The sequence below is a fragment of the Eumetopias jubatus genome, unplaced genomic scaffold, assembly GCF_037043125.1.
Source record: "Eumetopias jubatus isolate StellerSeaLion01/CBP00866 unplaced genomic scaffold, mEumJub1_p1.0 scaffold_8, whole genome shotgun sequence".
NCBI lineage: Eukaryota > Metazoa > Chordata > Mammalia > Carnivora > Otariidae > Eumetopias > Eumetopias jubatus.
In genome coordinates, this window is record NW_028274814.1 from 38,168,508 (window position 1) to 38,193,605 (window position 25,098).

The 25,098-nt window shown below is 43.9% G+C and overlaps 1 protein-coding gene across 14 annotated transcripts in view; it reads right to left on the bottom strand.

The window, feature by feature from the left end:
* Positions 1–25,098, bottom strand: part of CACNA1C (calcium voltage-gated channel subunit alpha1 C) — a 720,546-nt gene that overhangs the window by 185,879 nt on the left and 509,569 nt on the right. For 11 of the 14 annotated variants that reach the window (XM_088025853.1, XM_088025852.1, XM_028121053.1 and 8 more), the window contains exons 6-8: positions 24,898–25,056; positions 18,002–18,198; positions 6,331–6,434 (exon numbers count right to left, since the gene is read on the bottom strand). In XM_088025853.1, coding sequence (XP_087881979.1) covers positions 6,331–6,434; positions 18,002–18,198; positions 24,898–25,056 — 460 coding nt within the window. Of the gene's footprint in view, positions 1–6,330; positions 6,435–6,748; positions 6,853–18,001; positions 18,199–24,897; positions 25,057–25,098 lie in introns of all 14 variants that reach the window. The other 3 variants (XM_028121051.1, XM_028121050.1, XM_028121052.1) reach the window with 2 other exon arrangements.

Sequence of the window (25,098 nt, forward strand, 5' to 3'; positions counted from 1 at the left end):
TTTCTTCCAAATTAGGTACATTAGGAGCATTTTGGTCTTTGATATTCAGTTTATGGGAAATGGGGCCCTCAGTGGTGTGTGTGTGCATGTGTGTGTATGTGTACGCATGCACGTACGCATGCATGTATGAGAGAGTGGGACATGCGCTGGGCATCCTGATTAATTCACAGAGACGTGATTCCTCCTTCTCTCACCAGTACAGGCCTAGTTCAGGGCAGGAGGTTGTAGAAACCACCTTGAAGGAATTTCTTGAGAGGCACCTTGGAAGGAAGGACACAGCAACAAACCACAGGTAGACAAAAGCTCCCAAATCCATTCAGTCATATAGGGGTGGCTCTATCAGCACCTCCACTATTTAGTATTTGCATTTTGCTTGTGCTGCTTAGGAAAGCACAGATTTTTAGCATTCACCATTTTTATGGATAAAAAGGTGTTAGGACTGGGAGTGGTCTAGGGAATGTTTTAATTGGGAGATGTGGGGGCTCTCAAGCTAATGAGCTTTCTTCAACTGCTGTCTTAATGATGCTATGCTTTGGATGGAATTTTCTTCTTAAATTTGATTGAACCCAATTCTAATTGGATTGAACTTGCTGTTTCTCTGGCTTCCTGCCAACTGGCGGGTACCTTCATTTCCTTCCCAGGGAGTTTAATGCCAGGGAAAAGGGGCCAGATTGACAGCTTAAAAAATGAAGATGGAAGCTTTGCCTTGCTTTGTTCCCTCCCTCCTTTTGCTGTTGGGGATGAGCATGGATAGATCGCCTATATCTGGTCATACCACCTGGGCTGTAGACTCACTCTCTGGAGACAGTCACTTCACACGGCAGTTCCTTCCCCATGCAAATTGACTCCAACAACTGTGCTTCCATTTCTGCCCACATACATTTGCATTCTCCATTTCTTTTCTGTGGAGTGGGTTTGGGGTTGTAAGGGGACTGAATAGCAGAGGGTTCACTTTAGCTCTTTTGGATTATTTTGCAGAGGGCTTAAGTTCTAGTTACAAAACAATGACCCATCCTTCTTCTGGAGTCAGGAGAACAGGGTTGGGATCAAACTGGGATAGGAACATTTGACCCAGTCCCGTGTTACAGCATCTGCCCTGTGGAATGAAAGCTCATTATCCATACCCGAAGACTCTGGGGAACTAACATAAACATTTATAAGGAGAAAAGAAAATGAGGTTGTGTTGGGGTGTGAGGGGAATGGAGGCAGGGTCAGATCTGAAGCCCTGCTGGCTCCCATTGGCTCCCATGGAGTGAGGGGCATAACTCTGCTTGTGGCTGGATGGAAGGTGAGCCAAGGTTTCTTTCTCCAGACTCCATGCAGTAAGGGATTTGCTGGGTGGTGGTATCCGGATCTCTTTATCTCCTCACCTGGATGACAGCCATGTGCCTGCTCTGGGGTCTGAGCTAATGAAGACATGAAGCCCCAGCCTGATGGGCTGTGCTGGGCCCAGGGACCAGAGCTGGCTAGACAATCAGTCACAGCCATGGAATTTGTCATAAGGCAGGAGCACAGCTCTTGCCAGCAATGGCCAACATGAAAAATGAGGGGTGGAATGGAGAGTTGGGGGCCAGAGCTCAGTAATGTAAAGCATGCTGAGGGAGGTATATGTGGGAAATCCAATCAATACAGAAGGCTGGGGCTCTAGGCCCTCTGATGATCAATACAGTCGATTCTCATTATTCATAGATTCCGTATTTGCGAATTTGCTTACTTGCTAAAATTTATTTGTAACTCCCAAATTGATACTTGTGTGCCTTTGTGGTCATATGCAGACATGTGCAGCATGGCAAAAGTCTGGAGTCACATGAGCAGCTGAGGTTAAACACGGCTACACTCTGCCTTCTTGTTTCAGCTCTCACACTGTAAACAAGTGTATTTTTTATTATCTCTTTAGTGCCATGTTTGTCACATTTCTGTGCTTTCTGTTGGTGGTTTTTCTGTTAAAAATAGCCCCCAAGCACAGTGCTGAAGTGTTGCCTAGTGTTCCTAAGTGCAAGAAGGTTGTGATGTGCCTTAGGGAAAAAGTACATGTGTTAGATAAACTCCGTTCAGGCATCAGTTATAGTGCTGTTGGCCATGAACTCAATGTTAATGAATCAACAATATATATTAAATAAGATGCCTTTAAACAGAAAAACATAAAATAAAGTCGTGTATTGGTTGGTTGACAAAAATACTGTGACTAGAAGCTCACAGGATCCTTGCATTTCCCCTGTATTTCTCCCAAGAGTCCAAGAGTAATGGTTTAGTATTCATTAATTCAGTGTTCATAGTGACCTCATAGAATGTAACTACACGGATAATGAACACGACTATAGATGTTGCTGTCTATTCTGCTTCCACCCACGAAGAATGCGAGTCCTGGATCCTTCTGGGCCTAGGCATTGTGTCTTTACTATAGTGCCATGGTCTATTTATGCTTTCAGGTTGCAAAATGCTTCCCCACCAAGCCCCTCGCTGTTTTGGGGAGAGAGACAAGCCCATATCCTGGTGGGAAAGAGGACGGGATGACCACCCATCTAAGAGACTCTGAGTTCCTTGTCTACTGACGGCCCATATCTGAAGTCCTCAGTTTGCAATCACTTAAAACAAAAAGTGACCAGATTCCAGAGTCCGGGGACTTTTACCTAACTACAGCTTCAGTGCAATTTTGAGAATCTCACTGTCATTGTTTTAATTTTAGTAGGCTGGAGACTGAGATTTTTGGAGAGAAAAGCAAGTATAATCCAGTTCTTGTCTGTGCTCATAGAAGTCCTGTGGCTTGTGAGGATCAATAGATAATGAACATGAAACCATTTTGAAAAAATCCACGAGATATATATTCTTTACACTGGCTCTATTTAGCTTCGTGAGGAATAAGATGTTCTGAATATGTTAATGTTCCAGATAAAGGGTACCTAACCCTCTGGTGACCAAAATCTCGGAATGTTTACATTTTACTTCATAGAATGTCCTCTTTCCTTCTTGAATAGAACACTCCAAGCACAATTTAACCTTCTCTTGGTGACTGAAGGACATAATTTATAAGGATGAGTTACTGTGTTGGACTGTAAAATCATACTGTCCTTAATGGGTTGGTGTAGGGTCTCAGACTGCTCCAGTTCCAAAATGCTCCAAGGCTATAGTTCTACCGAGCTGGGCAAGGGGGGGGGGTCTGTTCTCTCTCAAGGACTATTAACATTTGCAGGGCTGCCAGCCCCCATGCTAAACAACCATGCCCTGCTGCAGCCTCCTGAGTGGTGGCTCTGCAGCTTCCTCTTGGGGTTCTTTCTGTTCTCAGCGGCTGTTTTCAACAGTTGTTCCATGGATTGCTTCTGCCTTTCTCCCTCTTCCTCTTGCTCCTCCTCACTGCACTTATTGCTCTCACCTCCCCACTTCTTGACTCTAATTTAGGAACATGGGATTAGCCAGTTAAATAGGTTTGGGGATAGTATAACATGGAGATTAGGGATAGAGGCTATGGATTCACGTTGCTTGGGTTTAATCCTGGATCCTCCATTTTCACCTGTAAGAACTGAGGTAGTTTCCTCATCTGTACCTCAGTTTTCTTCTCTATAAAACAGAGATATAAATAGCACCCAGCTCATAGGGTTGTTGTGAGCATGGAATGAACTATCCACCAAAGGCTCCATGTATTGAGCCTGCCATGGAGGTTGGTTACTGTTAATGCTATCATTGGGACAATGAATTTCGTGGAGCTCTGAGAGTTTTTTGGATGCTATTGGAAGGTTGGTTTAATCAGAAGTCTGACTGATGAGTAAGTGGGAGTTTTGTTGCATTCTTGTGGTGACTTGTATGTTATTGTCCCGACTGATCAAGATGCTGACTCAAAACTGAAACCACTGCCACCGTGTGGTAGCCAATAAGAGCCTGATTCCAGATTTTGTCACTGCATGGACGCAGGGCAGCCCATGCAGAGTGGCCAGCCCTTTTGACTGATTAGGAGGCCTCCTCAAACCAGGAAGGAGAGATGACTATCCATAGACACTTCTCTGTCGGTGCAGAGGGTGTGCCCAGCAGCCCAGGAAGCCTTGGGAGATGTTCCATCAGCAATTCCAGAGCTGTGAGGAGCAGACTACTACTCTGGGATGGGGTCAGGGAGGAGGTGCTGGGGAAGGTGTCCTGCAGAGACCAATGCATGGACTCCAGAGCTCACAGTTCTGAAGTCTGAAAGCCTTAGTGTTCCTGTTTAGAGTCAATTCATTACTAATGCCAGGGTTTGGGCTAGATGTTTTTACACATGCTATCTCAATGGGACTGAGTTGGTCCAAGACATGGTCTTCAAAACGACTTTTCTCTCACATCAGCAGCTGCTGCCATTTAACTTCTCTGCCAGGAAGACAACTTTTCTGGGCGGGGGGCAAGAATGACTGTGAGTTAGGTACCCTGTTTGAGGAGGGGCCTTCAATGGCCAGTGCTGATTCTCCATTTTGGATTCCTTTGGGTGGGGGAATTTCACTTGCTTAGATTTGTTCCCAATCTCTGGGGGAAGAAAGTAGAAGCACATTTTTTTAAAGGTTCAGAGCTCTAGCTTGTGTTACAGTTCAAGTTCATTCAACGTATAGCCAATGGATGGTGATGGGAAGATGGGGTCCAGGCTCTGCCTGAGTTCTGGTCCTTGTTCTAATACTTAGAAGCACAATGACATCACATAAGCCATTTACCTCCGGGCTCACTTTCCTCATCTTTAAAAGGAAAAGGCTGAGGATTTTATGCAATAATTCCAGTTATGATAGGCACCAAGTAAACAATAATCATTATCATGATAGCACCATTATTGAACACTTAGTATATGCCAAGTATTTTACACAAACGATCTCACTCTGTTATCACAACAACCTATGAGTTGGTATTCTTATCTTCATTTTTTTTTGATGGCTAACTAAAGTTTAAAAGGGTGAAGTTGCCCAACTCTATGCATCCAGCAAGTGCAGAGCTGGGATATCCAAATTTGTCTCGAGTGGGAGTGATGAAGTTGGTTTTTTCAATGCTTTGATTCACATATAAACACAGGAGCATTTTCTTGTGTTGGAACACAAAATTGAAAACCTTTATACCTTCCAGGCAGCTAACCAGGGGCTTATGTTGTCCTGTTCATCATGTTCTGTTATGTTTATCCCTGATGGAAGACACTAATTTCCTGTGTGGCCGTACCTTGGCAAAAGGCATGGTGTCATCAAAGTCTCTAACAGGCCACTCACCATGGAAAGGAGTGAGAGTGGGAGCAGATTCTTCCCTTCACCAAAGCCCAAAGACTAAACCTGATGCTCCTATAGGACATTAGGCTATGGCAGGAGACGGGAGGAGCTGTTCCCAGTTTATGTACTTAGTAAAAATTAAATGCAATCGTTCCTGTCATGCCTGACTTTCTCCCAGCATTACTGTCCCTGGAGACATAGGAAAGGCTATTCAAAGCAGGGCAGAAATAGATTGTCCCCCTCCCCCTTGTAGCAAAAGTAGCAGAAGAGGTCACCCATGAGCAGGTCACCAGGAGCATTTAGGTGTTAGGCCTTGGCCTGGCTGGTGTGGACTTGTGAAGAAGAAGGCAGGTTGAGGAAAGGGCCAGTGAGTCTCTGTGGTGTCAAGGTGGCCATCCCCAGGGCAGCTTGATGCCCCGACCATATGTTATTTCTACCACTTTTTAACTTCATCAGAGCAAAGGCTGAAATTAGGCAAACTTTATACTTGTAGCCGAGTAGATAAATTTAAAGGAAAGTATATTCCATTTCCTCTATTCACAAATAATCTATGGCTTTGAACAGCTAAGCGCCATTTCCATTCAGGAAAAGGGCATATGAGACACGGACTGCAGAGTTTGTGAATTAGAATCAAAGACAATTTTATTTTTAGTTTGTGTTTGTTTATTTATATTTTAAATCAAACTCTTATTACCCCAGTCCATTCAACAGATAGCATAAAAGCTATCTGAAATCTTTTTGTTAGCCTGCCACAATGGTAATCAGGCAAGTACCTATTGGCAAGGCAATCCCTACTGCCAAACCCTTTCGACTCAAGGCTCTCACCATGCAGCTCCTCAGGTAGAAGGAGAAACATCCTGCCTACCTGAATAGCTGTTTGAGGGTGGGAGGGGCTTGGATGAGCTAGCAGGAGACAGGCGGGCCTAAGAAGCTCCTTGTGAAGCCCAAACCAACAGATTAATCCTTGTACATTTGATTCCTCTCCAGCCAGGCCAAGGACACTCACTTCAAGGCTCCCGAGGTAGCCTCTTATCCCAGGTTCATCAGAGCCAGAAAAAAGAATAAAGCCAGGAATAGCAGAAAGAGTAAATAAAATAAAATCAAGACCTTTTTCCTTGGTCCTGCTTACCCGCTAAGAACACCGAGAACCAAGTTAAGTACAAAAAATGACCCTATGATGATTAGTGTAACAAAATAGATCCAGGGCCAGTCCCTTCCTACGGCATCATTGACCTGGAAGAATGGAATGATAGTTAGTGAGGCACACTCAGCAGCCGAGCACGGCCAAGTGCCCATCACCGGCTCCTGGACACTGACCCAAGCAGTGCCAGGACCCGGGGATCCTCTAGGTGCAAATCAGAGGTCAAATGGCCTGCCCAGCCAATGGGTCAAAATCTGTGGTTGAATGGGGACTTTTTTTTTTTTTTTTTTTCTGGTTTTCCTGGCCTGTTAGGATCCCATCCCTGAGGACCGTGGTGATGGATATAGTGGGACCTGGGACCTTGCTCGGCTGCATTGTAAAGAGTACATAGAAACAGTCAGCTTACCCGCTCAACACACCGAGAACCAGATTTAGAACGAAAAAGGATCCAAAGATGACCAGACTGACAAAATACACCCAGGGTAACTCATAGCCCATAGCGTCCTGCATCTGGAAAGATGAAGGCAGGTTAGGAAAGAGAGAGCAGAATGAGTTAAAGTGAGGAGGCAGGCAGGAAGGGTGTGGACAGAACTGGAGGAGACCAGGGAGGCTGAACCAGGATCCACTGTCATCTCTGGCACCCTCGATATTCAAAATACTTCCCCATGACCCTGATCTGAACCATAAGGGACCTTTGCAGGCTCTGAATTCTGGCTCTGTTGTTTTATTTTCCGGAACCAGAAAACTTTCTTCAACGTTTTCACTTGTCTAATAAGGTGGGTTACCTAAAAAAGTGATTTTTTCAGCTTAGGGTTGTTTCAGCTCAGTTGGGTTTATATGGCATGAAATCTTCCACTGCACCCTGGAGCAGCCTAACCTTGGTGTCAGGAGGGCCTCGACTCTTCCTGAAGGAACCAGACACCCAGAACCTTTGAGGATGCGTGAGGAAGGAGAGCCCTTCCCGGGGGCTTTCCTGAGCTGGACCTGGTATTTAGAAGCAAAACTGCAGTGCTTCACAAGCACTCCAGGCCACAGCCCAGGAAGGACGGTTGTTTTGGTTACTTTTGCAGAGAACAGTTCCTGTCCTGCAACCGCTTTTCCTGTAGCCTAGAGACTGTGACCAGTACCTAACTGGGTAACGGAGACAGCCTCTGACAGGTGGCAAACCCCTGCAGTCGCTGGAGGCAGTGGTGTGCTGGACCTGGCTCCTCCGGGCTTTGGAGAACCACCGCACATCTCTTCCCTTGTTCGTGTTCAGTGATGTCACTAGGGTAGCCTGAAAATGGCCATGGTGGGGCAGAGTGGGCAAATGACAGAGATCAGCCCCCCTTTGTCCTTTGCCCCTAAGAACTGGTGGTTAAACATATACCAGCACACAGCTGGCTGGAGGGTAGGTGTAAACATGACGTGAAGTCACAGAGCAGCATTTTTTATCAAATAGGAAATTTGTTCTGGTTTAGTTTCTCAAATCTATTTCTTTTAATGCTTTCCAACTAGACGAAACAGGATTTAGTCATATCTTTCTAAAATGAACCCCAACTTTGTCTCTGTGAAATTGCCTTACAGGAATCCAAATTCCTAATATACAAGCTTCCCAAATGATTGACATTAGTGGAGTGTGGCCTTGACCTGTTTAAAAATGCACATGCTCGGCCTTCCCTGAAACTCTGCGGGTGGGCCCAACAACCCATGTTTTAGCAAGTCCTACAGTGAGTCTGATGTATGCTAAAGTTTGAGAACCAATGATTTACACCATTCTGCATAGCTCTCAACTTCAAATACAAGGACATGACAAATACTGTGATTCACTACCTGTCTCTGCTTTGTTGCATGGCAGTTTTCATTAAAGTGTGGTCTGAAGACCAGCAGCATCCGAATCATCTGGAAGAACTGTTAACAACGCAGATCCCTGGGCCATTGCTCCCAAATCAGTGAGCCTCATGACTCTGCGTGTTAATCACCCAGGGTATTCTAAAGCCAGGGGCCTCAGGTGAGTTACACGTGGGCTGGGATAGTACCTCCCTCAGCCCTCAGGGCTTCTCAGGCTCCAAGAAACCTTACCCATGTGCCTGAGGATGCTGGACAAATACTATGTTCTCTGTGTGCTGTGAGTAAAAAAGATCGAGAAGTACCGGGAGACCTACTTAGTTGGACTGGTCTGAAGTGTTACATCCCGATATGTTCTTTTCAAATCTAATACTATTTATCTGGTATCACTATATTTTGGTTAGAGGAATCTACCAAATGTGGCACAGAGCACAAAAACTGTGTTCAGGGCTTGGGGACACTGGTTTGAACTGAGTCACTGAGCAAAAGAAGAGTTCCCAATGTATGTCTACTTTACCATGTCATAATTCAATTCAATTCAACATGAATTTATTGAGCATTCCCATTCCCACATACTCTGCTGTTTTTCACATGGTGCTTATCACTTTTTAACTGTATCATTTATTCATTTATTATGTGTTTGTCTTCCATGTAGAATGTAAACTCCCTGAGGACAGGCAGTTTTGGTCTGGTTTGTTCCCTGGTGTATCCCAAGTGCCAAAAACAGTGCCTCATGCATGGCAAGTACTCAGTGAACGTTGAGTGAATGCATGAACTTGATATGTGCCAGGCAATGTGCTATAAATAGGAAGCCCTTGCTAGCAGGGGGACAGATAAATAAAAGGCAACTACAATGTGAGGTGGTAAACGAAGTTGTAGGAATAAACATGGAGGGTTCTAGAAGTGTTGGGGGAAGAGTGGCTGTTTGAGGCTTGGAGAAGCAAGCAAGTGTCAGACCAGGGAGGAATGGCTAAATCTTGCACCGTGAGGCCACTGAAGGCAGGAGTGTAGGGGCAGGAAGGAAGCCCAGAGGCCATGTGGTCCTGGGATGGGAGTGGGGATTTCCTAGGAAGTTGGCAATTATTAAAAATAGAGCCCACAGCTGAAAAGCCATCCTGGCTCTGGAATGGAGGCTTTTTCCCAGTGGCTGAGGACTAAAATATCCAGCAAAACACTGGTTGTTAGGAGAGGCAGGGCAGAAAGGTCTGTGTGTGTCAGACCTTGCCCCATCACAGGGAGCTTGGGAGCCTCCTTTAACCAGAAATTTACTGTCTGAAGCAAGGCTACAAAGGAAACCAAACCAGCAGAGGAAAGTCCAATAACCACCCAGGAGGAGAAAAAGAAATCTGTACCCTTATAAGAAGGGGCAGGACTGGTGAAATGAGGTTAGGGAGGAGAAAGGCATAGGCATGATGGCGATCTTGCCAACCATAGGCCACATAATGATTGTTAAGGATGGCCATGTGATTCCAGGGTCTGTATGTCACATTTTATCTTGGGGGACAACGACAGAAGCCTTTCACTATTCTTTATTTTTTTTTTTTAAATATTTTATTTATTTATTTGATAGAGAGAGACACAGTGAGAGAGGAAACACAAGCAGGGGGAGTGGGAGAGGGAGAAGCAGGCTTCCCGCTGAGCAGGGAGCCTGAGGCAGGGCTCAATCTCAGGACCCTGGGACCATGACCTAAGCCAAAGGCAGACGCTTAACGACTGAGCCACCCAGGCACTCGCCTTTCACTATTATTAGCAGTGGTCTCATTGGAGTCCACATTGGTTCCACGGTACTTCCGGAGTGACTACTGTGTGTAAGACACTGTGTTCTGTGCCAGTGAGAGTGATGGGGTTGAAACAGCTGTGGGATAGGAGAAGGCATCTGTGAGGAGGTGTTTATGGAAGCAGGATCCAAAGCCATGAAGCCTCTAAGTGTCCTAGCTTTTCCTTTCTCAGATTAAGTCCAGCCAGTGAAGGTCAGAGTCCTCTCCTCTTCCCTAAGTTAGGGAGGATGGGGAGGTCAGGAAGAGCTGATGGAAGCTGTGGACTCCCACATGAGAAAAGGTGCACACCCATGGCACTCCACATACAACCCCATGGGTGCATGGACCCCGTGTTTCTGACCAATCAGATGCTCTGTGCTAATCCCAGAAAGGCTTTTCCCAAGAGTGGCAGAGGGGGCCTGTTCTTGTGAGTTCTCCTGCTTTGCTCTGGATCTCAGACCTCCTTACTTTCCTCAGAACAGAAGGGAACAGGTAGTTGCAGGAGGCAATGGCATGCTTGCTGCAGTTCACCCGCCCAGAGCTGCCTCTGGAGCCCAGGCAGATGGTGAGTGGGTGCGAGGGCTGGCTGGCACTAAACCAACCTCCTTGGAATGAAATATCTCCTGACTGGTTCCTCATAACCCTAAATTTGTGAACATTTAACCTCACAGAAAATACAGTTCCCCGAGCCACATGTCTCTCACAAGTCAACAAACCCAGGGACCTTGAAGATTTCCTTGGGCCCTTATTCAGTTAGGGTGTCCTTTCCTTTGTGTCACAGGTGAGTGACTTCCAGCATCATCAAGGACCTCAAATGAATGGAACTACAAGCCATATTGCCCAGAGATAGCCCATAGAGAGCCAGGGCCACATCCAGGAGACTCATGGTCTCAACCTCTCCCTTGTCTTATGCTTCTGCTTTGGTCTCTTCCTTGCTGTGAGACAGTTCTTTCAAAGGTTTAAGATGCAGAATAGCAGGTGAGGGGCAGGAGGTAGGAAGATAGACGGGAGATTAACGAGCTTCCAAGGTGTTCCTAAGACCCCATCACTTCCTCAGCAAGCAATGCTTGGCAGCCCTTGGTGGGTGATTCTCTGGTCTGTCTGGCTCTGGCCTGAGAGGAAAGTGCCCCCTTTCGTTTTCTCTTTTACTTTCTCCTCTTTATTCTAGGCCACCTACTTTTGGGGGCAGACTGGGTAGACAGCATACAATGCTGGGTGACTCTGAAGTAGGGCAATGCCTGGAGTGATGAGATTGATGTCTTAAATCAGCTGGAATGGAGCTATTAAGAAGAGAGAGAATAAATAAAGACATATTTTTAAAAAATGACCTAGATTGCTGGCACCCTTATTTAGAGGTGAAAAAAGGATAGGTTTTCTCAAACCATTAAAGCTATATGTTTCTTAGGTCTATAACAAAGGAAGCTTTGTGACTTTTCTAAGGAAGGCACATATTTAGGCATCTTGACGTCCACCATCTGCAGCCATTGCAGGCCCAAGGACTAACAGGATGACCCCAGCCTTTGCTGAAACACATACCTTATTATTCCTAGAATCCATAGACAGACCAAAGGTGATACTGAATGAAAAACACAGAAAGAACCTTCTGAAAACAGTATGTAATTCCTTGAGGGCAACCTCAACCTTAAACCTTCAAATCCAACATACGTTTTTTTTCTCCAAAAAAAGAAAAAATAGGAGGAACAACACCTCCTGGGTCCGAGTGCACCAAGGCCACTCTCGATCCTAGCTCATTTCCCTGAGTTTTCAAGTTGTGGCACTTTCTCCTATAAGGTTCATGGCACAGGCACTGTGGATTTAAAAAGACTAAATAGTTTCAATGAATGCCAAGAGGGCTGTCACTTGACATCAAAGGTAGGAGGTGCAGACCCATAAAAATCGCAGTGCTTTCCACGGAGCATAATTAGAGGACAGGGTTTGCTGCTGCCATGAATGCCAGTGCCCAGGGTGATGGCTCAAAAAATCTGTGACTACTCTTGACCTTTGTCACCTTGCTTGTGGACCCAGGGTTTCCACCCATGGGTCAATGAGTGAGCAGCAAGTCCGACAAGTTTCATCTGACTCCTTCCTGCCCCTGCCCCTGTTTATCACTATACATGGAAAACCCGTGAGTGCCTTAGGGCCCAAGTAAAAGCCTGGATCACGTGGAGGAAGACACCAAAATGCTCTTACCATGAAGGCAAGCCAACACATTTAACTCCTTGATCTATTTTAAGAAAGTCCCTGAACTCAGATGGGATCATGCACTGACATCCTAGGGAAAGTCAGGGAGTGTGAGTAGAGTGGTGGCCCCAGGTATGAACACCTGTGTAGGAGACACCTGGCTCACAGCCAAAGGAAGCCCCGCTTATTTGTCCTGGGCAACCACCAGGTGTGGGGTCAAATTTGATGTCTGTGACTGCACCTCTAGGCAGGTGGCCTTTCAGACCTTTGGGTGAGAACACTTTGGGGAAGCTGAGCTGTTTCTTGGTTCTGTTGAGAGAACCTAAAACACAGTTCTCTCCAATCTCCCCAAATGTTATAAAGCTTTCTTTCCCCACAGGGAGGAGCCTCAAAGCCAGGGAAATTCCCCTCTTTCCCCGAAGTATTACGTGCCAATGCAGAGCTCTCCCTGAGTGTACTGCCATGGGCTAAGTCATGTTTTCTTATGTGTCCTCTATCTCTTCAATTAGATCCTAAGTTCCTTGAGGGCAGGATTTCTCCCCATCCCTCCACCCCAGTCCCTACTCAGTCCTAGGAACATAGTTAATGCTCAGTAAATGTTTGTTAAATAGGGTTATTGAATAATGACTCATTTAATACCAGTGAAATGAATAAAAGAAAACCTAAAAATAAAGTAAATAAAAGCATTGAGAGATGCTAATTTTCTTTCTTGATATGCTTATAAATGACTAGTTTATGGTCTAGATGACATTCTTTACTTTTTGTTTTTTAAAGATTTTATTTATTCATTTGTGAGAGAGACAGAGAGAGAACAAGCAGGGGGAGAGGCAGAGGGAGAGGGAGAAGCAGACTCCCTGCGGAGCAAGGAGCCCGATGCGGGACTCGATCCCAGGACCCTGGGATCATGACCTGAGCCGAAGGCAGACGCTTTACCATCTGAGCCACCCAGGCGCCCTAGATGACATTCTTTGTTTAAAACAGCATGGGCACTAAGTGGGGCACGCTCTAATAGAAACAGATTAAAAGGTAAGAATTGCAGGGTCCTAATAGGACCTACCACTTTCTCGGCTCTGATACCTGTTAAAGAGCTGAGGATGCTGTTTCTAGGTTACTTGAGGATTTTTTCCCAGCTCTTCACTTAGAATGACTATTAGGTCATAAATAGAACTCAGCTCCATTTCTGCTTTTTTGATGCCTTCAGAGACTCATTTTCTATATTCTATAGTGAAAAGAGGTGGCTTTTTGAAGAAAAGATGGAGTGAGAAAAAATAGGGTAAAGCCTGAATCAACCTGCCTGGATATAAAAGACTTTTGTCATAAATGAGGGATGTTTCAGCAGCACCAAGAGCAGATATGAGTGGCCATCTCTCTTTCTCTCTCCCTCTCCCTCTCTCTCTCTCTCTCTCTCTCTCTCTCTGTGTGTGTGTGTGTGTGTGTATGAGAGTTTAGAAGGAATTATCTTCCCAGCATGTCCAGACATGTAAGTGGGATGACAAGACCAAGTGTGGAGCTGACAATTGACTTATGAAAGGTTAAAACATTAGAATTTTTGTTCCCAGGGTCTCCTGCTGAGCCCAAACTAACCCAGATGCTACAAAAGACACTATTTGTAATTCCAAAAATCTTTTCTTTATATGATTTCTCATTAAGTATTCTTTCTAATCCTATTTTAGGCTCAATTTCTATTTTTTAAATATCAGTGAAGCAACTGATCCTGGAGAAACCAGTTGTGGCAGGGGGCAATGGGTGGTGTTGGAAAGAAGTGATCCCACTATGTTGGTGGTAGGTAGGGTGGGGTGTGAGTCCAGGAAAACCTAGACCTGAGTGCTTTCACTATGCTGCACAGTATGTAATATTCTTGGGGGCCCTGGACCAGGAGGGCATTGGGTGAGCAGAGGTCAACAGAATCCTCCTGATGAAGGATTAATTATTCAGGCATCTAGATTCCTGAAGAGCCAGAAACATGTATTCTTGCGTGATGCCTACTTCTGGCTGCTGCCTCCCTTTCCCACAAGTCTCACATATACCTTCTCCAGGTGTTCCAAACCCTGGGTAAGCGGTCATGTTATTCTGTTTCACAAGAGCGTGGGGTTATCTCAAGTACAAACTCAGCACTGAACAGACACTTGATTGATGTTTATGCTATTTAACTGTGATCTGGACGCAGTGTGGAAGGGTTTCAAACTGACCCTAGTCCTCAGATCATGTTTAAGAATCCTGCAAATCATCTTGATTTAGCTGCCTCTTCTACCTTCAGGAAGGCATGTGCTCAAACCATAGAAGACAAGTAGTCTTGAATTATATGCAGAAAGTTAGGGGTGTTTGGTTAAAAAAAAAACCCATAAAATCTGAACGCAGAAATAGAAACCAATGGTAATGCCATACATTATTGGATTCTTCCCTGTCTTGGTGCTTTACTGTTTCTAAAGAAGGCTGATACTTTTGTTTGCTCACCTTTCCCCACTATTTTAGGAGAGGCATGGACATTCTGAGAGTAAGTGAAGAGGCTTTGGCTTAAGAAACCATTGCCCAAAGAAACCACATCTCAAACTGAGTTTTGGCTTAGTTTCCAAATCCCCAGTGTCCCTCACCCCTTACCCTGTCGCCTACAGATTCGGTAAAAGAAATGTTTCCACAAATAGTTAATCTAGTTGGAGCCTTGACCCAATGTATGGCTAGTAGCTTTAACAGCTTGAGGAATTATGCAGTATTACTTCGCTAAGTTTGATCTTACTTTTTAGTCCACGAACTCTTCAAACCATAACAATGGGATGAAATAATGGATGTCACAGAAAAAACTAAATGGATTTGATATTATCCACAGTTGGAGGCAGGTGTCTGCTCTTTGCTACTGTTGACCTCCCTGATCCCTTCCATCCCAAGCTATATACAGTGATTGAATCAATTGCTTCTTTAGTGCTTTAATGGCTGATTCTTTCCCTAGAACATCTAACCAGTTGTTTGATAGTTCAGAATGAACTGGGTTGTGAGGTTTCTATTCATTGCTATACTTGAAAATCTTGGTTGCTCCCTCCAACACTCTCTAGACTTGCCCCTTGGATTTGAAGGGAAATGCATTGTTCCGAGTGGAAGACCCTACTTCTCCAATTTCCATGAAAACTATAGCTTCCTAGACTGGTTCAAATCCAGTGGCATCAAAGCAGCACCATGCAGATTGAATAGGTCAGACTTCTAGGGGTTTTCAGACTCCAGCTTGGGCGTCAGAATCACCTGGGAAGCCTTTCAAAATGCAGATACTGGGGCCTAACTTTGGAACTTCTCATTCAGTGGCTTGGAGGGAAGTCTGGGCATCTTTATATTTAGAAAGCTCCATGTTTTATACTAAAGTACATTGAGATTTGAGAGTCTATGGGTTTAGAGATATGGACTCAGAGGCAAGAAGGAGGAATGCTGAAGAGGGGAGGAAATAAGAGGGAAAGAGAAGAAGGAGGAAAGGAAGAAATGGCCATAGAAAGGTCAAAGCAATTAGAGAAATTGTCTGAAAGCAGGAGCATTGGGCTGGGAAGTGCTTCCACCACGAATACCCAAATATGAGGGTGTTTCAGCTTTAGGGGTGTGTGTGCGTGTGTGTGTGTATGTGCACATACACACACACATGCGCACACACGCACGTACACACACACAATATGGCCATTTGGGGAAGGTGCTGGGAAAATCAGAGAGACATGTCCCATGAGCCTGGGATTGTTGCTTCACCTCTGACACTTTTTCCATTCCCAGCCTGAGCTCTGTCACACCCCCCCCCCCCCCCCCCAGGGGAGAAAGCACAACACAGCTGCTGCAAATTGGTAGTTGCAGTTGTGTGCTTCTTCTCATTCCCCACTCTGGCTGTCATTATGACAGTATTTCTTTGGGTCACATCTGGCTGGCGGGGTATCAATGACTTATGGTGGGGGAGAGGGAGGGAGTGAGGAAGAAAGTTCACAAAAATACATCAGGGCCATCAGCAGAGTAAATTATACCTATTCCCCCAGCCCTACACCCACCCACCCACTGCCACCCTGCCCTCAATTTGCTGCCATGGAAGGCATTCCCATAGCAACTTAAAGCATGGGTTTGAAGCTCATGTGATGAGGCTCTGAAGCACAGTTTCATATGATCATGTTTTATGACCCATAGCAGAAACTGCCCATGTGCAGAAGGGCGTTTCTGCACATGGATAGCCAGAGGGATCTACCCAAGGTAGAAGGACCACTTCGGAATTTGATCAGCTTTGCTAAGTGAAATAAATTTGCCTAAGCATAGTACATTCAATTCCCTCTTTTCCACTTAGAAATTATTCAAAACCAGTTTTGTCGAGCATGGGCCTAAAAAATGTTTTCCAGTGTTTCATTTTAATTTGAGGGAGAGGTGACTTGACCTTTGTCTTCTTTTCAAAGTATCACAACATAGCAACTCTACCATGACCCGGTTCCAATTGTACCACCATTATTCAGTTTAGATTTACTGTTTCTCTAGACTGAGCTTTTCAGTCTGAACTGGATGTTATTTATGTCTGAATCCTGTACCTAGGAGCTTCCCTGGCATGCAAGCAATGCTCAGTAAATGTTTGCTGGGTACAAGGTTCTCAGGCAAGTTTCAAGTAGTCATTTGCAGAGAGGTATGCACTTCATAGCAACACTGGGTTTCAGCATGTTGACCCAAACATAAAAACTGGAAAAAGAGGATTTTTGAATCAAGAGGACATGGTTCTTGCGAAAAAAAAAAAAAAAATTAAAAGATACAATACCCTGTGTCACATCTCTGTGTTGTAACAAAACTCTTCTGATTTTAGGAAGAAGTCAATACCTCTCTTGGCATCAGTTCCTTTCTATCTGGCAGCTCTGTTCAATGGGAAGCCACTCGTTTCCCTCTCCCTCTTCCCTGCCTTAGTGTGTAGACACTATTCCCCAAGCAGACTCTTAGACTGTTTTCAGCATGGCCAAATAAATTTGACTATTTGCAAAACTCTGGGTGAGATGGTATTTTCAAGACTGGCAACAAGCATTTTTCACCCAAATGCTGGAGAACAACACTGGATTCTGGCAAGTCATTCCTCATGCTCAAGTAGGAGATCCTACAAAGAATTATATTTTCTGGAGCTTTTACAAATAATGGACTCGACTCTGCCAGAGTGGAGACAGCTCAAATATGGTGTGTATATCTGCGTATCCCGTAGGCAGAAATCTGGCACTTTGACAGCTTCTGGATAATAAAAGGGGCATCTTGAAGGGAAAAGAAGATTTACCATTGACTGGCTGACACTTAGGAAGCGGTATTCCTAAATATGCGTCACATAACCAGCACAGTGTTTTGTTAGCAGTGAAAATGATGGCAATGTATTTGTCTGATGGACTATTCTAAAATGATAAGGTAGGGTTAACATGAGAAATAGAAATATAATAGCATGCCATAATGCTAACAATTCAATAAAAATGGCTTCTTGTTAGAAGACCAGGCTGATGTTTCTCCTTAGCCCTAAAAATTAATAATTGTGCTCTCTAGCTCTCTTTCAGGGACAGATGCAAGACAAGGATGAGAACAGAAGAAACTCTACAGTTTCTACAGGAAGGGAGTTGGATAGAATCCTTGTGTCGGGTTTGGCCAGCTCATTCACAGAGCATCAGCTGTGTGCCCGTATTTCTCACTACAGTAGGACAAACTTAAAGATGACATTTCTCTTAGGCTGGTGGGTGGACAGAGAGACTCATTAGGGTGCAAATTTCATGCTTTGTTTCTCAGGAAAGACCTGGAAGAAATCAAAGACATTCATCAACTATTCCATCAAGGTGTGTATGTGACCACAAAGTCGTGGGGAGGGTGGAAAAGGGAGCTATTTAGGAAGTTTCACAGCCTTCTGGACTCCCTGCCTCTGCCCATCTCAAGCTACGTACCCAGTACAGCACGTCTGTCCAGCCCTCCATGGTGATGCACTGGAACACCGTCAACATGGCGAAGGCAAAATTGTCGAAGTTGGTGATGCCGTGCTTGGGCCCGTCCCACCCGGGCTTGCACACAGTGCCGTTCTGACACTGCCGCCCATGGCCTGTCTCCAGAGCACAAGGGGAAGGATCATCTTCTGCTGGTACATCTTGAATGACCAGGGGAAAAGAGAAGGCAGTGGAGGAGATGGAGAGAGATGGGCAGAGAAAGAAGGAGAGAGAAGTCAGAGAGAAAACTGATAGGATAAGGTTGATGGGCTAGGCAAAACAACCACAGCAACAATAATGCAGAACAAGTTCTCATTAGTTCCCCCCAGAGATGCATTAAACAACATAAGGAACTAGGTATTCATTTTAGGCTGCCATTGATTTAGAAGGTCAGTACTTCCAGCTAATTGTAAAACTGTATTTTAACCTCAGTAATTGATTTCAAAGACAGTAAGGCTATTGCACATTCTGCTGAAACATGTTGGCATCATGGTCAAATGGCCAATTAAAAGCTAATGATGATGCAACCACTCCAAGTGGAAAATATCCTGGAAAGTGATAGGAAGTCTACCTTTTCTTTTTTTGGTGATAAAGTATCTATGGATGCTTCCATTGGAATACCAGAGTTTAGGGTGAGGGCTATATTGATTGAAAGAGACTTCCACATAATTAGCCAACAAATCCCATTCAGTAACACTTTCTCCATTACGTGTTACAGGATACATTACCAGAGATACAAGTCATTTTATAGTGGAAGCCTTATGTTGATAAAGGACAAAAAATAAATTCTGACCATAGGGGGAATGTATCAACCACAGTGGTCTTGATTACAACCCTTGAGCATAAACACTGCTGACTGTCACGTGGAAGCTTGTGGCACTGCTCTTTGGTCTCCAGCATTAATACCTTTCAGAAGAGAAGAATCCTTTTCTGACCTCTAATCAAGACAGAGCGCAGTGGGTGACAGGGAGAATACTCCCTATGTATGGACAGGGCTTTTTCAGGAAACCGTATAACATACCTACTGTGGCTACAGACAGTGCTTGGGCTAATTCCACACACTGGGAAGAGCTACTAGAAAATTAATAATTAAGATGTAGCTTATATGTTTGGTGTGGACATCATTGGTAAATGGAAATAGGACTAGACTGATCTAGGGATGCCTGAGTGGCTCAGTCAGTTAAGTGTCTGCCTTCAGCTCAGGTCATGATCTCAGGGTCCTGGGATTGAGCCCCACATCGCATGGGGCTCCCTGTTCAGCAGGGAGTCTGCTTCTCCGTCTCCCTCTGCCCCTCCCCCCAGCTTGTGTATGCTCTTGCTCTCTCTCTCTCTAATAAATAAATCAAATCCTTATAAAAAAAAAAAAGACTAGACTGATCTAAGAATTCCCATTATGTTAAAATACGAGTAACCTTGAACCAGCTGTGGAAGGTAACAGTTTCAAATTCACAGAAGTTTATAAAATTAAGGACATTGTCTTATGCTTGTAGAAGGTAACAGTAATAAACAGATAGACTTCAGTCATAACAAACAAATGATTGCCTTTAACAATAGTGAAAATATGCCCCCAGATAGAGAATTTACTTATAGTTCTTCATTTAGAGATAACAGGTCACCCAGGGGCTTTTCTTGCTTCATATGCATCACAACAATTACAAGTGTCTAGTACCTCTGTATTTAAGACTACTGGTTGGTTGGCTCCTTCTCAGTGGCTTCAAATTTGAAACTGTTTACTCCAAAGAGGAAGATAGGAAGAGGAATATTAATCCTAACTAGGAGACAGTTCTTACGAGAATGGAACTGAGCAGTATGGTTGGAAATATATGCTGGAGTGTGTCTTCTTGGCTTTTTTTCTTTTTTCTCTCTTAACAGCTTTATTGAAATATAATTTACATGTCTTACAATTCATCAATGTAAATGTACAGCTCAATTATTTTTAGTAAATTTATATAGTTGTACAGCTATCACCACAATCCATTTTAAAACATGTCCATCATCCTCCCAAATTCCTGTGTGCCTATTTGCAGTCAATCCGAGCTCCTCTCCCCAGCCCCTAGCCACTTGATCTATACTCTATCTCTATAGCTTTGCCTTTCCAGAAATTTCATATAAATAGAATGATACAATATGTGGCTTTTTGTGTCCCTCTTCTTTCACTTAGCATAATGTTTTTGAGGTTCATCTGTGTTGTTGCACATATCAGTATAGTATATTCGTTTTTGTTGCCAAGCACTGCATTTCACTATATGTCTATCTATTCACCAGCTGATGGACATTTGGATTGTTTCCAGGTTTGAGCTATTGTGAACAGTGCTGCTTCCTGGCTTATTCTTGGCTTGGTGCTTCAGGTTGTGTGTGAGTCTTTGTGTGATGACCAAGGTGTAAAGGTCTGCATCACTGGTCCCTGAACTGTTTGAGGGAATGACAGTGTCCACACCATTTCCTGACTCCAGGGTCTGGCTCCCAGTAGGGCTCTGCTTCTGGAACTGAACTCTAGCCAATTTTTTGTGACTTTTGAATTTTTGAAGTCTTTGGAAATTTGGATGTGAGTTTAAACAATGGGAGGCTATTAAAAGAGGGGAACTAAGAAGTCAATCCCAACCCTAAAGAATTCATAAAAAAGTGGGTAACAAACACCTAAAAAATTGAGAGACCGGGAAACCAAGAACTAAACAGATCATACATTCTGTTGGGTTTCTCACCCATTCTGATGATGGCTTTCTACTGTGATGTGTTCAATCACTGTGATAAAAGTGCTGGAATGATATAGGAGATGGGAGAAAAAGAGGTGAAAAAACAGAGGGACAACTTGCATTTCTTTTTCTCCTGTTTTGCCTTCTAGTGAATAAAGATGCTGTTACTCTTTGCATTGTGACTGCTCATCTGACAGTCTTCCCTGTGTTCTCTATTCCTGAAACAGGCAAAAATAAGGAAAAAGTGAAGGTCGCCAAAGTGGATTCTGAGTGTCCTCAAGGAAGAAAAACATCTTTTGGGGTTTTACAAAAAAATATGTGTTGAAAAGAAAATGGCATCAAGGGGAAGTGATCTCATTAATAATAAAAAAAAAGGGCTGGGGTTCAGAGAGATTATCTAAAGGCTCAAGCGCCACTGCTATTTTAAACTATCTTGAACAACAATAAAAAAAGATTTGAGAACAATTAAGAAGCAATGATGATCTGGTAAAAATAGGTATCTATAAAAAGCACTAAAGGGAACACTTGAAAAATGTGAACACACACATATCAGCAGGTCCTTGCGACATGCACTTGAGGGTGGGGGGAAATTAGTTTGAACACGAAGATTGTGTTGGTTTTCTTCTGCAGAGTCATGAAGTCCCAGGGAGGAAAGCAGGAACAAAAGCAGGAGAAAGAAACAAAGATGTGGGCCCTATGCCTTAAAACAGAAGTGAAGTAGAATCATTCTGGAAAGTCCAAATTAAGTTTGTGGTAAAAGAATGGAGGCGAAGATTAGGAGAGATGTTAGAAACGCAGTTAATACCAACAAGAACATGAAATCCTGGGAGAGTGCCAGTTAGGGGTTCCAAGGAGAAATCACCAAAGACAAAAACAATTACTTTTTTAGGACCCAACTTTAAGAAGTGAATACAATGAGAATGATTTCATTTCTAGGTTTGAGCCAACCAATTCTTTGTCAGTCTCAGGGGTAATTAGTGTGCTTGGGAGAGCGATTCAGAGTGGCCTGGCTCAGAGGGCCATCAAACAGATGGGACAGCCAGAAACAAAACGTGCCGGCATATGGTGATGTATCTGTTGAGGAACTAGGAAGGCGCCTTGCAGATGCCTCTGGGATTGGAGAAAAATTGCCTCTTCAGAGACCACCTCTACAGGGAGCTGGAAGGGCAGCCTAGAGGCTGAATAATGGTCCAGCCAGCCAAGCTCCAGAGCTTTCTTTATCCAAAACATGGCTCAAAATCCAATGTGTCCTACAATCTACAAGCACATAAAATTCCCAGCCTGAGAAATAATCTTAGAGTGCAAAAAGAAGAATTTGATCTAAATTCCATTAAAAAAATTATGACAAGGGCTCACAAGCACTTTTGTATAATTTAAATTTGCAGAAAAATATGGTAATTCAATCCAAAGTCTAAACTTAAAAAAATACCACCCATTCCAAAGGTGGTATAAAACTCTCCAAAACACATGGGGGTTGGTTTCAAAGATTGCAGGTTTTTGGTCTTCTTCTCTATGGCTGCATGGAGTATGTCCAGATTCCCATACATTTTTTTCCTTCTCATTAGTTTTAGTCACTATGTAGGTGGAAGAGGCCCTGATGACTGTGGTACATGTTCTGTTGGGAGTGATGGAGTGGGTCCCTGGATTTGTCATCAGATGGCAGATTTAGGAAGGAGGAGCTACATGAGCTCCTGATTGCAGAGTGTTGAGTGAAAAGGCTTCTACAGCCAGGTGTCCTCAGCCCCTCTTTGGAGCAGGGAGCCTGGCTCCACACGGAGTGAGCTCACCTTCCTGATGGGGCTGGCATGGCTCCTCTCTCTGGAACACTTCTCTCAGTGTCTGTCCTCTGACACCCTGGATCCCCAGGCTGATGGTCATTTTCACCATGGCAGCTAACTTCCCTTCTGACTTGTGGGGTGAAGGTAAAACCCACCGCTAAATAATCTGATGCATCTTCTGGTAGGAAGCAGGCAACGTCTCAAGTATTTTTCCTAGTCCTGTTTTGTTTTTTTTTTTTAATCAAGGATGGAAAACAATATGGCTCAAAATGGTTCTAAAGAGGCCACTTCAATTGGTGAGTCCAGTTCTGGTCTTTATCCTAACAGTGGGGAGGCCACTCTAAGTGTTGGCAGGCTGTTGGTGGCTCTTTCACCAGAATGTGCAGCTATGGTCCAGAGAAGAGCATCCCATCTTGTGTCTCCTTTGTTTATCATGCCCACCATTTTCTTGCCAGTTGAGGCCACTGCAGGTCTGACAACAAAGCCCAGTGACTTCCAACGTTCAGGGTTGCTTGTTAGCGTAGGCCCTTAGAGGATCTTGCTACCAGTGAAAAACATACTTTTACTGTTTTCCCAGCAGGATGATAGAAACCACGTGCAGCTCTGGGAGCAGTGCTCCTTAGGTAAGTGGTGCACAGACCTTTGGTTGCAGGGTATGTTTGCTATCATTAGCTCTACGGCAGAATTTCACCATTTCATTCTCCCCCTGCCCCTTGGTATGCTATTGGTGAGAGCCACACCATCACACATACCCACTCTTGGGGTGTTTGACACTCAACCTCCCTTTTACTATCTGAGGAGTTTGGGTCTAAAGAGTCACTGATCATTTCAATACAACTGCATAAACTTGACAGATAAACAGTCCATCTCTTAAGTGGGACTTAGAATGAGCTCTGACAAAGCTACCCAATTAACATAAATTTATTGGTTCAGGGCTGGCTACAGACTAAACTGAATAAAAAGAAGGATTTGAATTCAAGGGTAAAATACTATTCATTGCATTATTTGGTATTCCTCTAAGCAAAGCTGGAAATCTCAGAATTTTAGCTAAAGGCAAGATCTGTTCTAATATTAAAGAGCTTTTTTCTTAATATGACAGTTTATTTTATGTAATTATGACCCAAATAATTAGGAAGTTCTCTCCAGAGTGAAAAAATGGTCTCTTAAACAGACTCTATCAAAAAAGTAAAAACAATTGTGTGAGTCTGTGATTATGGGTTTATAGTTTTTTGTTTGTTTGTTTTAGGGCTATGGTCATGTAGTGGTGATCTAGAAACTACAAATACCCAGTCAATCCACCCAGTTAAACCAGATCATCCAGATCAGGTACTCTATTTTGGTTTCTGAATATGAATAACCAATGTCACTCCTTGTTGTGTAGATCTGTCCCTCCTCACCATCCTAAAGCAAGAGGGGTCAAATTTAATTTAATGCCTGGGCTGAATGGGAAGGAGAAGCAGTACAGATGGAGAGAAATGAGGTATCTTTTAAAACTTCAGACCTTTCTCCACCAAGAAGCCAAAAACCAAAATGAAAGATCTTGTTGGAAAAAACAATCACATAAATTTAACACTTCTAACCCCTTTGGGGGGAAGTATTTTTTTCAACAAGTTTTTATGTTAAACTACTTTATGCGTCTGTTTAAAAGTTTTGTCAATTCCTGTTTAAATGATTTTTTTTTAAAGGTGCCGCTGAGATTTTAACAACCTAAGACAACAGTTTGTAGTGTATCCCACGAGCCAAAACTTTGGTCCTATTCAGAGAAGTGCTTACTGGGTCAGCATTGCTTGCTAAATATATTGACTTATGGAAGGACCATAGGGAGAGAAGTCTCAACAGGTCCCCCCGCCCCATGACAGGGGGCCAGGAGGTTCTGCCTATGAAGGGAGAAGTAGAAAACCCTGAGCACAGAGGAGCCAAGATCAGCCCTGAAGAGTAGACAGAACCCAACGTTGTGACGGAGGTATCTACTGGCTACAGGCAAAGCTGCCTTCCTGAAAGGGAAGCGACAATCGATACTGAAGGACCATGGAACAGAGATACACACCCTCACTATGTCAGTTCTGATTCTTAAATTAAAATACTCCAGGTTGTCTAGGTGATGTTTCTTGATTCACACAGCTCATTTAAACTGTTTAGTAGTGCTGGATGGGAATTTGCATTTAGCTGTTTTAATAGAGATTTATTGTACTAGAAAAAAATGAACTGAGCGGAAAAGAATACCAATCCCTGCCTCTCACTTATCCATGGAATGAAAAGATGAGTACTTGAATGGAGGAGGCCTTCCCTAGTGCCACTGGTCATGTGGTGGCAGTTCAGACCATTATAAGGAAAGTAGCAATGAGACAGGGAAGCTTCTTCAGAGCTGGCCACTCGCATCTTCCCTTACCTGCTATGCCCTCCTGGTTGTAGCAGGTCTTATGCATCTTCCCCATGAAGAGCTCCAGGCCGATGATAGCATAGATGATGATGACAAACAGCACTAGCAGGGCAATATGCAGCAGGGGCACCATGGCCTTGATAATGGAATTCAGAACCACCTGGAGACCTACAATGACAAAATCAGATAGTAATAGTGAGCACATCAGCT